This window comes from Lynx rufus, unplaced genomic scaffold, assembly GCF_022079265.1.
Source record: "Lynx rufus isolate CCGP_SWC_20201006 ecotype Redwood Valley unplaced genomic scaffold, mLynRuf1.p SCAF_3, whole genome shotgun sequence".
Classification (NCBI taxonomy): domain Eukaryota; kingdom Metazoa; phylum Chordata; class Mammalia; order Carnivora; family Felidae; genus Lynx; species Lynx rufus.
In genome coordinates this window covers 80,422,112-80,440,315 of record NW_025814845.1, presented here as the reverse complement: position 1 = coordinate 80,440,315, position 18,204 = coordinate 80,422,112, and the positions used below count along the sequence as shown (strand labels likewise).

Genomic DNA, 18,204 nt, shown 5'->3' with positions numbered 1-18,204 from the left:
AAGAACTCACAGACGCAGTGTCAGGAGAGAGAAACACAGATGGGACATTGCAGACACTTCCTCATTCTTTGTCTTTTGAAAAAGTCCCTCTCCCATGCAGTAGGCTGCGCTTTCTGTTTACTTTCCTAGCAATACAGCTTCGAGCTCAAAACTCTGGAACAGCACTTTCATTCATAAAGCAGACCCATATCAAGGAAATCAAGCAACACCAACTTCTGCATCTCAATCCTGTCCCGAGTCTCAAAGAATGTCCGACATTTGATTTGTGTCTCATTCTCTCCACCTACCTGTTTTCAGATCTGGGAAAAGACTGTATGCTTTTGGCCCCAAGCAGAAAGATTCCTAACAGACACAAATGAGTGAAGTGGAAGGGATAGAAGATGTAGATGGCACCGTGCTAAAGATAATCAATCGAAGTGAGCATTTGGGTGGGAGTTGGGAGCCCACGCTCACCCAAGAAGTACTTTGAGAGGAAGACCTGCTTTCTTACCCCAAGTCCTGGAGCAGCTCTGCTTCTCCGTCTGATCTGCTCCACAGATCTGAAGGATCCTGGGCGCTCATCTTCCCTTCTAGAGATTCTGCTCTGCCCATTCGCGCTCCTCACGTCTCCTGAGCCCCTGCCAGGTGCTATGGGAAGGCAGAGAGAGATGAGTTCCAACTGCTTCTCACTGTCTCCTCCTCTGAGGGAGAAGCCTGCTGTGGTTGAGCCTCCAACCAGCAAGGAAGTGAAACTTGGTTACTCCTCCCACTGACACTCACCACCCTGGCCCTGAGGCACGGGCAGGAGTGTTCTGTCAGCCAGGAAGTATGCAAACTTAGGTAGCTACCTCTGAGGACACCCACACATGCAGTTTCTGTCAAAGGGAATAAAGATAAAGTCATGCCAGCTGGGATTGGCCCATCAATTCTAACTTTTTTCGTGAGGTCAAGCATAGTTTCTTCTTGGTGCTATTAACCTTGTAGAAGAGGGTGCAAGCACCCCCACCTTCTGTCACACACACACACACACACACACACACACACACACACAAGGGACTCCAGGGAAGCTTCTATCTCAGGAACCCCTCACAGCGGGTAAAGAAATCAGAGTCAAACCACTAGATTTGATCCTGAAGTCCGGTTTTTAGCATCTTCTCAATATTTCTGCCTCAATCACCCAAGCTTTCCAACACGCCCATGACTGTTTTCTCTGAGAAGGAAGAGTTGGGTGAGAAGATAGGAAAAGTTGTAGAGGCCAGCCTGGTGCCCAACTAACGGGCATGGTGGAACTCCCGCTTCCTTCACTGGGCTTCCTCTCAGCTGGTATTGCTTTGTGTCCCAGTTCATGAGAGAATCCTGTGTGCCTGAAAGTGCCAAAGGGAAACTACTATAACTGAATCCTTGGGAATCGGACAAAGTGCAGTAATAAATGGACCAAGAACATGTATTGTTTCCTGCCTTCTCTCTCTATGTACCTGCAGGAGAGAATGTTCTTCTGGATTCTCTCCCTTCTCTCTCTCTCTCTCTCTCTCTCTCTCTCACACACACACACACACACACACACACACACCTGACTCACTCAGGAGTCACCGGGGTGCTTTATTACTTGTTTCTCCCAATGTGGTCTGAAGACCAGCAACACTCACGTCACCAGGGGCTTGTTACCATGCAGAATTTCCGTTCCATCCTTCTGAACCAGTATGTGCATTTAAATAAGATCCCCAAGGTGACTCCCGTGCCCCTGGAAGTTTGAGGAGACTGCCGTATAGGATACCAAGACAGCAGAGCTGTTCCTAAAGGGAAGGATCTGCCCGTGGCATCATTTCATCTCTCCTTAAAGTTCTTCCCTATTACCTCTGTCTGTCAGTGATTTGCAAGGCCCGGGCTTACTCTGAGTGCGTGGGAGAAATTCCTGCCTGTCTAAAGACAGCCTGGGGGAGACTAAGCTCTGCTAACGCACAGCATACTGATTGCATGTGAACATTTAAAATTCTTTTTGCTACAGCTTGCCCAGAGGGGAGCACTGGGTCCACTTGCAGCAGATGCCAGTCCTGGCCTGGGAGGTGACGCACGTTCACACGGCAGAGATAAGGGGCAGCTGGGCAGAGATTTCCTGTTCTCTTTCTACAGCTTTTTGTTCAGTGTTTCAGTAGCTATTTTGTTCCCATTTCAGCAAATTTTGTTTTGCTTTGTTTTTGACTTAACCTCTCCCCCCCCCTTTTTTTTTCAGGAAAGTAGCAAAAATTTACTAAGATCACCCTCTTCCCTTTCAATCTTCCTGCCCTTCTCCTTTTCTCATTCTGCTTTCCCATCTGTGACCCTCTCCTTTTTTTTTTTTAATGTTTATTTATATTTGAGACAGAGAGCGTGAACGGGGGAGGGTCAGAGAGAGGGAGACACAGAATCTGAAGCAGGCTCCAGGCTCCGAGCTGCCAGCACAGAGCTGGACGCGGGGCTCGAACTCACGGACTGTGAGACCATGACCTGAGCTGAAGTCGAGCCACCCAGGCGCCCCTGTGACCCTCTCGTTTTTTAAAAAATATTTCTTTAATATTTACTTATTATTTTGAGAGAGAAAGTGAGCGCGAGCACGAGCGGCGGAGGGGCAGAGTAAAAGGAGAGAGAGAATCTCAAACAGTCTCCATGCTCAGCGAGGAGCCCAATGTGGGGTTCAGTCTCACGCACCATGAGATCATGCCCTGAGCAAAAATCAAGAGTCCACACTTAACTGACAGAGCCACCCAGGCGCTCCTGTGACCCTCTCCTTTGAAGTCGTTGTTTCTGTCACTTATTCCATTTTCCCCAGGCTCCCACCCTTCCCCACTGGCCCCCTGCTCCACTCTCCACACATTCAGGATTACAGTGGCACCAGTTGCTAGAGCATTACCAGATGGTTTCAACAAAATTCTGGGTATTCATAACAAACATTTCATAATATATTTTAAGTTCGATTTTTTAGGTATTATATATTAATTTTTAAATTAAAGAAACTGCAGTTCTTGCCTCATATCACATAATTTACTTTTTACTTATTTCTTATTTATTTATTTATTTTCTTAAATTTACATCCAAGTTAGTTAGCATATAGTGCAACAATGACTTCGGGAGTAGATTCCTTAGTGCCCCTTACCCACTTAGCCCACCCCCCCTCCCACAACCCCTCCCGTAACCCTCTGTCTGTTCTCCATATTTATGAGTCTCTTCTGTTTTGTCCCCTTCCCTGTTTTTATATTATTTTTGCTTCCCTTCCCTTATGTTCATCTGTTTTGTATCTTAAATTTCTCACATGAGTGAAGTCATATGATATTTGTCTTTCTCTGACTGACTCATTTTGCTTAGCATAATACCCTTGAGGTCCATCCACATAGTTGCAAATGACTTTTTACTTATTTCAATGGTGCTGGTTCAAGGCACTGAATTCTTTCCATACAGGTTTTGAACACAGAAATGAATACAAACTATCAAGTTGTTTTAACAATTCTAGAACATCTTATGCTTTGTTGGAAAAAATTTTATTTATCAAGACATTTTGAGCCTTTGGGTCACCTTGGTGCCTCAGTCAGTTGAGCGTCTGTCTGACTTTGGCTCAGGTCATGATCTCACAGTATGTGAGTTCGAGCCCTGCATCTGGCTCAGTGCTGTCAGTGCAGATCCTGCTTCAAATCCTCTGTCCCCCTTTCTCTCCCCCTTCCCGCTCACACTCTCTTTCTCTCAAAAATAAGTAAACACTTTAAAAAAAAAAAAGAAATCTTGGGCCTTTATTGGAATGACTATCATATCCAAACCATTGAGAGCTATTGTGTCCAGAGTTGAATTTCCTTATTAGGAGAATGGGCTTCTAACATTTAAGACTCCTCTAAAAAATCCTTTTTGATCTTTTCCTAATGTATTTCTAAAGCTTAACTATCACAATGTCTGCTTTTCACCTGGTTACCCGGAAATGGCAATTCTATTTATTCTCTTCACAGAAAGAACCATCTTTCAGCTTCCTTGGTTAACTGTTTGTTATTAAATAAGCATGATCTCCTCCTCTCCATCATTTATGTTGGTGGGAAATAAAGGATACATTCTGGAAAGGGAAACCATGGCTTGGGATTATCACGTACTGAGGTTACCATAATTTGGGGTAGAGGAAGCCTAACTTTGTTTTCCACTGTCTGCTCTCCCAACCCATGAAAAAGAAAAAGAATCATGATTTCATAGTAAATTAGGGCACAGAAACAGCAGAGAAAGAAAGAACTGACCATGTTTTTTATCTGCAGGCAGCTCTCCAAAGGAAAGCTCCAAAGGAAAGGCTTCCATCTCTCCTCTTAATTCTGTGGTGGGCTCCGAGCTGCCATATTGCTTTTAAAAATATGCCAATTTAGGGGCGCCTGGGTGGCTCAGTTGGTTAAGCATCCAACTCTTGCTTTTGGCTCAGGTCATGAACTAAGGGTCGTGGGTTTGAGCCCCACATTGGGCTCTGTGCTGACAGTGTAGAGCCTGCTTGGATTCTCTCTCTCTCTCTCTCTCTCTCTCTCTCTCCATCCCTCCCCCAATCATGCACTCTCTTTCTCTCTCAAAATACATAAATACACTAAAAAAATGCCAGTTTAGTTTGGCTTGAAGCCACCATCTCTGTGCTTTCTGCCACAATTATATGATCACTTAATCCAGTATCAAAGGCTAAGGTAACTGGGTTGTCTTGAATTAATTGAGACTTTATTTCATTTTTGTCTCATCTCCATAAGCAGTCCTAGCTTCTTTGCTGAATAAGGAGGCTGTCTGGATATGGGTATAACTCACCAACTTCAGGGTGTAAAATTTACTTCAACCTTCCCAAACTTTCCCTGTTCCTCTTTCTTATTTACCCTCTTCTCTATCATTTTCTCACTTTTCATTTTCAGTAGTTAATCTTGAACTCCATTCCCAACCCTCTTTAATGTGAAATATTTGTTCCTTTCACCAAGCCAGTGATGTGGTTTAATTCCTTCATATCATCTTCCAGTGTTTGAAAGTTCTATAGAAGTAGTATAGCAGTGCAGTTGACAAAACCCATCTCAGGGAAGGTGGAGAATCAAGACTCCCCTGCAGTGGTGGGAAATCCTTGTCTTGCACTGAGGCTCCTTAGGAATCACACTGCCATATGTCATTCAGGATAAGCTCCATTCTTTCACAACTTCTCAAGGGCCGTATGTGCCCCTCACCCACTGTAATCCACAGTACAGCAAACGTCACAGGCTCCATCAGGGCCATAGGAAGAGCATGCCAAGGATCAAGTTGATGGGTGCTGTGGACTTTATCTCCATTCCTACCCATATTTTCAGCTGCTGTGTTATTGGAGCAGGGACAGGGTATCCCCCAGATTATACAACATACACATTTGGCACTCTACTCTCTTCAGCCTAGCTTTCCCATCCTCCTTGCTTCTCCTTGAACCTGCTCATTTTTGCCTCAGGGCCTTATACCAGCTTTTCCCTTTTCCTGATTTTCTCTCCCTCTAGATCTCATGTGGTTTCCTCTTGCACTTCACTCAGGTGTTTTGTTCAAAGGTCACCTTCTCAGAAGGAGCTTCCTTAGCCACCATATTCAAATGCTTCTCCTCCTGCCCCTAGCCTGTCCTTCCAATTTCCATACTCTGCCATATTGTTTGTCAAAACACTTAATGTTGGTTGTTAACATACTGAAGTACTTCCATCCGAGTTTATAAATAGCCACTGCCCTGAACCCCTGATTGTCCTCCAGTCCTCTTGGCCACCCCTGTTCCCAGATGCCTGACACCTTCCCACTACCCAACAAATGAAAGGCACCTCTGGGACTCCGTTCTAGCACAATTTAGCAATACAATTTAGCAATTTTTAGTAAATTTAAAGAATTGCGTTGCTGTCATCACAACTCAATTTTGGCATGTTTTCAACACCCCAAAAGATTCCTTGTATTCATTTGCAATCTATATATTTTGGATACCACTTCTGTTTAGCTCTACCTGATTGATTACATAGAATTTTTGCTTACTTCTGTGACAAATCAATTATATGATCTATAAAGTTATATGTTATATATATTTCTATCTCTTACCCAACATTTTTTTCTCTTTTTCAAATTTTTATTTAAATTCTAGTTAGTTAACTTACAGGGAAATATTGGTTTCAGGAGTAGAATTCAGTGATTCATCACTTACATACAACACCCAGTGCTCATCACAAGTGACTTCCTTAATATCTGTCATCCATCTAGCCCATCCCCACCCACCTCCCTCCATCAACCCTCAGTTTGTTCTCTATTCATTAAGAGTCTCCGATGGTTGGTTTCCCTCTCTTTTTTCTCTCCCCCCCCCTTTATATTCATCTGTTTTGTTTCTTAAATTCCACATAGGAGTAAAATCATACGGTATTTTTCTTTCTCTGACCGACTTACTTCATTTAGTGTAATACACTCTAGCTCCATCCATGTTGTTGCAAATGGCAAGATTTCATTCTTTTTGATGGCCAAGTAATACTCCATTGTGTGTGTGTGTGTGTGTGTGTGTGTGTGTGTGTGTGTGTATACCACATCTTCTTTATCCATTCATCCGTCAATGGATATTTGGGCTCTTCCCATAGTTTGGCTATTGTTGACAATGCTTTATAAACATAGGAGTGCACATACCTCTTCGAATCTTTATTTTTGTATCCTTTGGGTAAGTATCTAGTAGTGCAATTGCTGGGTCGTAGGGTAGTTCTATTTTTAACTTTTTGAGGACCCTCTATACTGTTTTCAGAGTAGCTGCACCAGTTTGCATTCCCACTGACAGTGCAAGAGGGTTCCCCTTTCTCCACTTCCTTGTCAACATCTGTTGTTTCTTGTGTTGTTAATTTTAGCCATTCTGAGAGGTATGAGGTCATATCTCATTGTGGTTTTGATTGCATTTCCCTGATGATGAACGAGCATCTTTTCATGTGTCTGTTAGGCATCTGAATGTTTTCTTTGGAAAATGTCTATTCGTGTCTTCTGCCCATTCCTTAATTGGATTGTTTTTGGGTGCTTAGTTTGATAAGTTTTTTATAGATTTTGGCTACTAACCCTTTACCAGATATGTCATTTGCAAATGTCTTCTCCCATTTTATGGGCTGCCTTTTAGTTCTGTTGATTGTTTCCTTCATGGTGCAGACACTTTTAATCTTGATGAGGTCCCAATAGTTCATTTTTGTTTTTGTTTCCCTTGTTTCTGGTGATGAGTCTAGTAAGAAGCTATGCCTGAGGTCACTGAGGTTCCTGCCTGTGTTCTCCTCTAGGATTTTGATGGTTTCCTGTTTCACATTTTGGTCTTTCATCCACTTTGAATTTATTTTTGTGCATGGTGCAAGAAAGTATCTCTTACCCAACACGATCTCCTGCAATGTGATCCTGTCACTCTCCCTGGTCTACCTCAAGCACAATTTTTTCTCACTCCAAGAACATCATAAAAACGATGATGTCATAAATCCATTAAAGGCAGCTATATAAAGTCCCCTACTGAGGAGAGCAGTAGTGGGATCAAAAGCCAGCCCTTTCCTGCTTCTGCGCACTTTACTGAACTGCCTCCACAGAGCCAGGGGAGCATGGGGAAGCCATGTACACTGCATAGGGCAGCCTCATGGAGGACATGGCTAAATGGTCTTTGCGGGACCCTTGGTACAAAAGATAGAGCAAGAGAACAGGAGGGGACTTGGTCTTCAGCACGCATGAGGTGGTTTCTGGGAACTCCCAGAAATAACAGGAAACTGTGAGTGATAAAGGGCTGAGGTCCTGCTTCTTCTAAGAGGAGCCTAAGCAAAGTGAGTGGAAGTCAAGGAACATTCACCTGGGATACTGAGGCACCCTTCCTCTGTGTCTACCATGTATTCTGTGCCCAAGCCCATCTCTGGCATTTAATCAGTTCTGCATATGTACAGGAAGCCAGGCTCACGGTTTCTTTGGTGACATTTGCCAAGAGGCAATGTTGAAACAACTGAAACTTTGCCCTGGAATAAGAAATACAATCACCTCAGTGGTTATAGAAGATCAGCTTTCTTCCTGATGGCAGCAGGTTATATTAGTCTTTTTCAGAGGATGAAATAACTAATATATTATAACTGGATCAAGATTTAGAAATACTCGAGAGGCTCCTGAAATTCTAGAAAGAGAAAGATGCGACCAACAAGAGGAAGCTTAACCAGGTTGCATTAAAATAATAATACTAATAATACTAATAATGGGTCGCCGGGCTTCATTGTTCCCAGAGTGGCGGCGTCTTTGTCTTCCTCTCTGCACTGAGTCCATGGCCTTCTGAAGGCGCTGCGCAGCGACTCCTACGTGGAGCTGAGCCAGTACCGGGACCCGCCCTTTCCGGGTGACGTTGAAGAACAGGAAAACTTCCGAGGTGACAATGAAGAACAGGAAAAATTACCGAAGAAGAGCCGTAGGTTGTATGTTGGCAGTCTTTCCTTTTACTCAACTGAAGAGCAAATCTGTGAACTTTTCAGCAAAAGTGACATGAAGAAAACCACTATGGGCCTGGATAACCTGAAGAAGACAGCATGTGGGTTCTGCTTTGTGGAATACTATTCAAGAGCAGAGGCAGAAATGCCATGAGGTATATGAACGGAACTCATCAGGACGAGCGGATCATTCCCAAAGACTGGGACGCAGGCTGTAAGGAGGGCAGGCAGTATGGCCGTGGTTGTTCTGGGGGCCAGGTACCAGATGCGTAACGGCAGGACTGGGGCACTGGGAGAACAGGCTATGGAAAACTGGCCCCGAAGCAGTGCGTGGTGAGAGCCCCGTCGTGGAAACGCACTCCCATGGCCCGCTGAATTTGCCACGCGTTTCCCAAGGTCTGCACACCTGCTGTCTTGTACCATGCTTTGATCAAGGTCTTCACTGAGCTGGAAGTCTTTTCCTGATTTTCCTTTGAAAACTACTAAAGTACAGTATTTAAAAGAATGCCTTGAATTCTGTAGTGTTAGAATCTTGGCGCTCTGTCAGGTTACCAGGTCAGAATTTATGTTTCACAGCAACAGATTTTATCTATGATGTTGATCTGTCCGCCCAAAACATCACACTTCTTTTAGGAAGGTGGAAAAATTTTTTTAATGGGTAGTAGGTTCATGGTCTACCTTGGGGCCTGGAATTATTACTTAAAATTTTTTAAGTTTGTAGGAATAAAATGTAATAAATGGGGCTTTGCTACGTTGTACAGCTTTGCCGTAAATTAATTAGAAGTGTGACAACTGAAAAAAAAATAATGTATGTATAAATTACAATGAGTTTCTATAATCACTTTCTTTTAGATATCATGAATGTTATGTTAATTAGGCAGAGCAGTTTTCATCATTCTTGCTATTTTTTTTTAATATATGAGAAAGTTGGGGCTCAGAAACAACAAAGGGCATGCTCCAGGAGCATGGATTCTAGGACACAGCTCCAGAAACAGAACTTGTGTGTATTGTCAGTCACTGTCCAGGTGAGAAAAAAAGAAAACATTCTGGATATTTCATCCAGGAAGGGATATAATGCAGGGAACTGGCTACAAAGAGGTTGGAAGAATAAGAGGAGATCATGAAGCTGTGACTTCCTTTGATCCAGGCACACAAGTCTGCATTGCTGAGCATGGGAGGGAGACTGCCTCTGCTGGTCTCCAGGACCCCGGGGGACACACCTCTGTTGATGCAGCTGAAAACTGGCTCTATTGCTTCCGAGGCTCGCAAATGCCACCACCGCTGCTGGCTGTACTGCCTAAAGCAGAAAGCTAAAAAACAAAAAACGATTTCTTCCTTTCTCTAGTCTCCCAAGAGACAGATTCTTTCTAAAAGACAGCTGGCAAGGGAATCAATGAGATGCAGTTTGTGGGCTCCCAGCTCCTGCGATAAAAGGGGAGCAGAGGTCAGGAATGGGAGAGACGCATGCTATTCTCGTTCTGTGTTCTTTCCTCTGTAGCTTGCTTTCTCCTGTGTTAGGGTATGCTAAATTACTACTTCCAGTGGACTCAACATTTAATACTTCGGCGCATAGGAAGTTTAGTTCTTATGCACGTAACTGTCCAGTGAGGGTATTCAAGTCAGCGGGGGCAACCCCCCTCCCCCACCTCATAGTCATTTACATACCAGGACATCAGTCGTTGTGCTGTCTTTAACACATGGATTTCAAAGTTGTTCTCAGTTTCCCAAATCAGGTCAACATGGAGGAGCAGTTGAGGGAGATTTTTAGGGGTTGGACCAATAACAGATACATATAACCTCTCCTATTCCACTGAAGGTGACTTACCCTGTGGCTCTACCCAGCTGCAGCAGAGCCTGGAATTGAAATCTAGCTGTGTGCCAAATAGAGGAGAGTGCTTTTTTTTGTTTGTTTTTTTGTTTTTGCTTTTTGCTTTGCTAGTGTATCTGCCACACCGCTCATGAATGTAAAGATCTGCTTTTAGGGTCTTCAAATCAACCCTTTGAGCACAGAATAAAGAGACCTGGCTTGAGAAAAGTCATTTAAAAAAAGATTGGGAGTTTCGGTACCTTTCTTACTTGTTGTGAAACATCCATGAAATCGTGCAGGAAAGTGGATAGATAGATAGATAGATAGATGATAAAGAATTAAGGATGCTTTAAGCAACACTAACAGAGACAGCACCATAGTCAGTGGAGGTTAAAGTCCTGCCCCATCCTCCTGGTGAAACCACAGCTTGATTCCTGTATTCTTTTCTGTCCACCACTCCAGTGGACTCCAATAAACTAAAATGTGACCAAATAGGATGATGAAACAGTTGGTCAGTCTGGGAAGAAAAACACAGAGGAGACTGTGATGGTTATCTGTAAGGATATAGAGGGCCGTAGAAAGGAAAGGATGCCTTTTTAGTGTGCATGTGCCTCCAAAAGGCAGCACTTGGTCGGTGGGGTCAAGGTTACATGGCAGCAGAAAAACTTTTCAGTATGAGAATTGCCCAGGCAGGCAAGCTTATAAAAAATTGTGCTTCTTTTTGCATTTTTTAATAAAAAATAAGTTCCAAAGCCTGGCTATCTGTACAAGCAAAGGGCTTGAAGAGGAATTCATAAATGAGAAAATGCAAATGCAAAATCCTGCTTGTAATTAAAGGAGTATAAGTCGTATTAGCAATGGGATACATTTTTGCTTATCAAATTTGCAAACAAATGAAAATAAACAAACAGCCCCCCCTCCCTCTAACCCAACCACCTGATAATGCTGGCTGTCAGTGAGATCTAGTGTGATCAGCGTTTTCATGCACTGCTGTTGGTATGCAAACTAGCCATTTAGCAGTATAATTTCTAAGATTTTCGTAAGAAGCGCTTAATCTTTGATCCAGTAATTCCATTTCCAGGAATATTAACCACTATACTTAGACAAATGCAGTAATAGTATGGTAATCTTTACCATGACATTATCTTATAAGAGTGACAGGCAGGAAACAGCTTAAATGCGTAACACTAACAGAATAGTTAAAAAATGTTTGGCACAGCCCTCTATGGTGAATTATTACACAGCCTTTAAAAATGTGATTGACAGTCTTTAGTATGGATATACAAATGATCTGAATCATGTAAATAAAAAATTGATAAGAGGGGGACAGGCGGGAAACACGCTTTGGTAGGCTGGAAGCAGCTCTGAATAATGAAATCATGCACAAATTTTGAAATGCTTGTTTATATTGTTTTTATAGTTATAAAATATCACTTTGATAGTTAGGAGATAAAAAGAAGAAGATTTATTAAAAAAAAAAAAGGTGTATGCTGTAAGTCATGTAATATTACATCAGAGGCCAGATCCCGTAGAAAGCATGGGAGTTGGTGGGGTGGGGCAGGGTGGAGAAGTGAAGGCGGTCTGCTCCTGCCTGGATGAGTATTTTATCATTGACATTGTTTGGAACCGCTGGTCGCTGGTGATAATAAAAACAGACTGACTTCTCCTCAAGTTGATTCTTTTTTTTTTTTTCAATTTTATTGGCTATTCTTGGGGTTAGATTGCTCCCAGCCCTTTCTCTCCCTTGCCTTTGTAGCTACTAGTGAAGGGATTCTTATATGGGGAGGAAACGACTTGTAAGCTTCCTTTTAACTTGGAGATACTGTGACTTTTTGGAAACAATCATGCAGGATTGCTGAAGCTTTTCTGCACATGCGGAGTACACGTTATACTTTGTGTTGAAGTTAGGGGATCATGTACGTTTAACAAAACACCTCTTATCACAGTGAATCAACAGTGTTTGTACATTATTTCAAATAATTTTAAGAAAGCACATGGACATGTGATTTAAGAAGAGTGCTTTGTTTTACATGTCTCCTAATTTCCTAGAACTGCAGTATGGCTTTCTTATCAAGTAATTCAAACAGATTAAGTGATATTATGTGCCCTTCCGCAAAGCCTTTACGTCAGCACTCATTTTACCATTTTAAGACACTGTATCTTAAAAATATGCAAACATCTGCATTTGAGGTTGAGTGTGACAGGTGCTGTTTGTGCCAGCAAAGGGAGGCACCATCTGTATGGAAAGGTCATGCTTAATCGTCTTGGCACTGATTTCTGAATAATGAAAGCATGGACTGAAATGAAACCTCGAACACACCAGCTTTTGTTTTTAAGTTTGCAAAAATAGCTGCTAACTCAACAAAATGAAACTATGTCGGGTTACACACTTTTGAACCTTGTGGGCTTTATTCAAATCCTTTATGCCGTCTTTGCCAACTTCATTTGAAAAGACTGCTTTACTAACCCACAGGTGCAAAAAAGCAGCAAAAATTGCTTGACCAACTCAGTTGAGCTATTTCGGAGACACTCCAGTTTCCCAGAAGGCTCCAGGATAGAATCAGGTTATGAAAATTGGGTCAGTCTTGAAATCGCCCATAATCATGTGGGGTGGGAGGGCTGGAACAGGGTGAATGGAGCCACTCAGCTAAAGTTTAAAAATGTTTTGGTCCACAGTGGGGTAGAAATTAAGAAACAGGCGAAGTCTTGGAACTTTTCATGGAGATCATCTTAGAGAAAATCTATTCCAGCTCTTCTGTTTAACAGGTTGAACAAATGAGTTGGAAAATAATAAGATATTTGCCTAAGGTACCACAGCTGGTCAGTGTTGGAGCTGGGTGAATCCGATTTAGCCCCACTGTTCTTTCCCTTACTGATGCCAAAGATACAAAAATCAGCAAAACTTAGTGCTTTTTTTTAATCACAAAGTGTTTTCTAAGATAGAATTAAATTGATAGGAAACTTGAACCTCAAATATATATTATTTGTCCATTTGGAGCCTGAGTGAAATAAAGATAAACTCCCGGAGAATGAAAACCATGATTTACATGTCCTTGTATAACTGTCTTTGAAACTATGTTAACAAGTAAATATTTCTTAAAATAGCTTTAGAAGCGATGAAAGTTGACATGGTGGAAAATAAAACTCTACTAAATCACCACCAGCTAGTAAACTAGCTCTGCAGTCAGGGCACCTGCTGTAGCCCTCTCCCCTACTTCCAGGAGGCACGTCTTCTGTGATGAGGATATACTGCCACTAGGTGGCAGTCATACCGCATTGGTTTGGGGGCTCTGACTTCTCTGGAGTAGAGATTAAATCCATTGCTTTTCTTCCTCCTTTCTATAAAAGTTTAGCTCTTTATTAAAAAAGCAGAATTTAAGCAATATTACCCAACACCACATTTACAGAAGATACATTAAACACGAAACCATTAAATGATTTAGATATAATTCGTTATCTGTCTCATCAAGTTTTAAGCAGTTCAATTCTTAATTCAGCTAGCTGTCCTTTCCTTTAAAGATTTGAGACCTCACCAAAAGGATTTGAATGAGTAAAAAGTAATTTGAATCTAAAACTTCGAATTTTATACCTAAAAAAAATGATTCTTTGGTTCCTGCAATATTTGAAGCACTTATTTTTCCCACCCATTTAGTAAATATAAATCTTCAAAGCATTTTATTTTTTCATTTAAAATAAGGAATGTAGGTACTATTAAACTGCTAAAGTAGCATCTTTTCTTTTTTTTTTAAATATATGAAACTTATTGTCACATTGGTTTCCATACAACACCCAGTGCTCATCCCAAAAGGTGCCCTCTTCAATACCCATCACCCACCCTCCCCTCCCTCCCATCCCCCATCAGCCCTCAGTTTGTTCTCATTTTTTAAGAGTCTCTTATTAAAGTAGCATCTTTTCATTGTAATGGTGACTAGGAACAGTGAGACAGCTTTAGGTCCTCGGTCTCACAGTGAAAGCAGCTTGGGAGTGGCTCCCTGTTTACCGGGAACATGATTTGGCCACAGCAACAATTTTAAGGTAGGTTAAGTTTGTCACTGCTCCTTCCATGTGCACAGGTCTGAGGTTCTTCTGTTAATCATATATAGATGGAGTCTTTGGTATTTCAAACATTTTAATGATAGTAAAGAGAAGTTTCCCTTAAAATGTAAGTGTGTTTTGTTGTGTTTTGCGGTCTGTATAAAAGGGACTATTACCAAGGTTAATTTTTTCCAGAAGGTTAAGTAGAGAGATGAAGCAGGAGGAAGGGCAGAATTATGAGGAATGAGGAGAAAGTTTTAGGGGGAAAAAATGGAGTCAGAGAAACTAAAAAAGAGGAACCTGACTATGCTGGTAAATAAATAGGCGACTCTTAAAGCCACAATATGCCTGAAGCAAAAAGGATGAACCTACCTCTGAAGGGAATTTAAGAATCCAAAGGCTCTGGGGGCATCTGGGTGGCTCAGTCAGTTAGGCATCTGACTTCAGCTCAGGTCATGATCTCATGGTTCGTGGGTCCCAGCCCTGCATCGGGCTCTGTGCTGATAGCTTGGAACCTGGAGCCTGCTTCGGATTCTGTGTCTCCCTCTCTCTTTGCCCCTCCCCTGCTCATGCTTTGTCTCTCTCTGCCTCAAAAATAAAATAAATATAAACATTAAAAAAAAAAAAAGAATCCAAAGGCTATGGAGGGGCAGAAATTAATGACTCTGGAGGATAGGGAACTTGGAGTTAGCACCCTGGAGCAGGGATTCTCCAGTGTTGCCCATGGCGCACCAGGACAAAGTCTCAACTGAGCTCAGGGCCAAGGAATCTGCATCTTTGACTGTCACCCCAAGTGATTCTCATGGCCTCCAAAGGTTGAGGACTATTGGAGATGGTGGCAGAGCCAGCAGACCACGAGTGGTGTGGTGATAGATTTTCAGGCTTCTAGATGAATAAGTGCTTTAAGCCTGAATGAAGAAAACCAAGCATCTAGTGACCCAACTAGATATACATGTTTGTACCAGTCAACACCCCTGCATAAAAGAAGGCTCAGTCATTCCTTTGAAGCATCTGTGTATGTTGGCAGGCACTGGGCTGGGTAGGTAGAATGAGGAGAACTTCCAGAAACAGGAAAGGTGACTTTTCATGCTCGTGTGGTAGCAGCTAAGTAAACTCAAGTTCTCTTGTCCCTGTGTCTCTCAGCTACAGCTCAGCAGAGGCTCAGCTTTGCAGATGTCAGGACTTGGTAGCTCCCAGTGTAGACCCTTTAAGTGTGCTCCACAGACAAAATCTTCTTGGGGGTTATAGGTTCCTCAATATCACTGGTGACTCTGGGAGGGAATTAGAACTTGGGCTCAGGGGTGCCTGGTTGGCTCAGTTGGTTGAGTGTCCGACTTCGGCTCTGGTCAGGATCTCGCAGTTTGTGAGTTCGAGCCCCGTGTCGGGCTCTGTGCTGACAGCTCAGAGCCTGGAGCCTGTTTCCGATTCTGTGTCTCCCTCTCTCTGCCCCTTCCCCGCTCATGCTCTGTCTCTCTCTGTCTCTCAAAAATGAATAAACGTTAAAAAAATAATAAAAAAAAAGGGTTGAGACACATACGTGTCTGACAGACAAGGGGCAGAGGGCAAAGGGACGGAAGCTGGATTTCAGAGAGCGGCAAAGGGGGTCCTCAGGGCTAAGTGCAGGCAGGCAGCAGTGGCTTTTCCTGACTTCAATTCAAACTAATCTCCCTAACCTTCCAGAACCTTTCTGTCCTGGCAGGAAAGGACACAGTTACACTCACTAGCAGAATTGTTTCCGAGTCCCTACTGGGAGCACTCATGTGTTTAATGTAAAAAGTAATTGTTCGAGCCTCCCTCATCCCACATTCTGTGGGAAATCAATGATGTCCCCAAGGCTTCTAGAATTTTGGGGACTTACACGTCCATAGTTACTGTTCTCAACTTCTTGTTTCCCCTGAAATCTAGGTCACTTAGCCAGCTGGTGTGGTGTGCCTTCAAAGGTGAGGTAATATCTCAACTCACCACATCACCTGACCACAGGCTAGACACGGTCTCTGAAGCTCAGCTCTCTTGCCAAGAAGTCAGAGACAGCAGATTTTGCTGAAGTCTTGCTTGGAGAAATGGAGGGAGGCCGGCGTTAGAGCACAGCTCAGAAAGAAACTTCACACGAAACAGCAGACTGTGTGCTGAATTTCTTCTCCCATATCTCTACAGAGCATTACCTGGGGATCCACTTTGCTCTCTGGCCACTACCTCCCACCATCTTGCACGGGACCCCCTCTTTTCCCATCCTTTCCGTTCCTGCCCCCCTCTTCAGAAAAGAGATGGCCACTCTAAGGGAAATGTTCTCACCTGAGATAGAGATAAATATTAGAACCTAGTAAGCAGATGGCAAAGAACTCCAGGTAACAGCAGACCAGAGTGCAGCTGCTATGGGCCGTGGAGGTCTGAAAGATGTCCTCTTCTTCTGAGCATGGTCGGACACGATGTCTGTAGCAGGGTGAGCATACGTGAGCTACTCCCTTCCTCTTCTGGGAATGTCTAGACGGACACAAGAAGGGGGATGACTGAGACCTAGTCACCGGCAGGTGGAGTGTATTGATCCAGCAGGAGTAGGAATAAACTAGTAAAGTGACTTGGCCTAGGATTGACAGAATGATGGGACCCGGAGACATTCCGGTGAATCTATCAAGGAATAGAATGGGGTACAGCTTCTTGCGTCCTCGTATCCTCTTTCAACATCCAGAAATGATCCATTGTCTTTCTAATGTGCAAACCAAAATTAAATAAATCTACATTAAGATCTGAGTCAGTGCTTCTTAAACTTTAATGTGCACGTACATCATCTGGGGACCTTGTTAAAATGCAGATTCTGATTCGGTAGGTCTAGGGTAGGGGCTGGAGTCTTCATTTATAACAAGTAGGATGTCAGTAGGTGATGTTGATGCTGCTGGTCCATTGGCCGCACTTTGAGAAGCAAAGGTATAAACAACTTGATGTTTCCACTAACTTTCTCCTTGCCCTCGCTTTTGCAAATAATGACAAAAAACAGACACTTGGAGGGGAAGAGACAATTCTTAGCCCACAAGGCTAGACGTGCATGGTGGATTGTAGACTGTGTGGTAAAGCGGGTGGGAGTGGGGGTAAAGTAGCTATCCTGAGACTCCTCAATGGATATCCTTAACAAGAACATTTACTTTATCCTCACTGGACCAGCCTAGGAACAAAACATATAAATACCCTACTCCAAAGCCTCTCCTTTTTTTTTTTTTAATTTTTTTAAATGTTTATTTATTTTTGACAGAGAGAAAGAGAGAGACAGAGAATGAGCAAGGCAGGGGCAGAGAGAGAGGGAGACACAGAATCCAAAGCAGGCTCCAGGCTCTGAGCTGTCAGCACAGAGCCCGATGTGGGGCTCGACTCACAGACCACGAGATCATGACCTAAGCCGAAGTCCGACACTCAACCGACTGAGTCACTCAGGCGCCCCAGCAAAGCCTCTCCTTCTAAGGGCCTTGACCTCAAGTTCTCTCCTCATTGCCACTCCCCGACCAGTCAGTGACTCTGTCTTATGTAGTGGCACACCATGGCTTTAGCAGGGAGTTTTTAGATTCCACATTTGACCTTTCGGCTATAGAATGAAAGGCTTGCACCATTTTGGGGGGGGACTCCTTGGTTCCCCTAAGTCAGCTTGGAAAGGCAGCCAACTTCACCATATTTAAGAGTGCTATGTTGCCCTCCTTTAACCAGGCCCCCCTCTAAGAGCCCAGTAAGATACAACAATGTATTGCAGCAAATTTGTCTCAGGGTTATTTGTTGTAGCATTAGCTGCTGCGGCAGCTGCACCCAGCACCACAGTGACATGCACGTTTAATCCCCGCCAGTCTGTCAGTCCCCCATCCAGCTCTCCTTTTATACAACACTTTGCACAGCAACTCCCCAAAGAGTTATAATTAGACTTTTCAAAGCACATAAACAAAATTCAAGCCTCATAAGTCTATCCGTCCAGCCTCAGGGAAACTAAAA

General features: G+C 43.1%; 1 protein-coding gene and 1 pseudogene across 2 annotated transcripts in view; one reads left to right on the top strand and one right to left on the bottom strand.

Annotated features, from left to right (window-relative positions):
• Positions 1-717, bottom strand: part of DAPP1 (dual adaptor of phosphotyrosine and 3-phosphoinositides 1) — a 52,419-nt gene extending 51,702 nt beyond the window's left edge. Inside the window, exon 1 of one of the 2 annotated variants that reach the window (XM_047090428.1) lies at positions 491-717. In XM_047090428.1, coding sequence (XP_046946384.1) covers positions 491-591 — 101 coding nt within the window. In that variant the 5' untranslated portion in view covers positions 592-717. The remainder of the gene's footprint in view (positions 1-490) is intronic. The other variant, XM_047090426.1, reaches the window with a different exon arrangement.
• A 928-nt stretch (positions 718-1,645) lies between these two features.
• LOC124521113 (nuclear cap-binding protein subunit 2-like) lies at positions 1,646-8,771 on the top strand (annotated as a pseudogene).
• Positions 8,772-18,204: the final 9,433 nt, after the last annotated feature.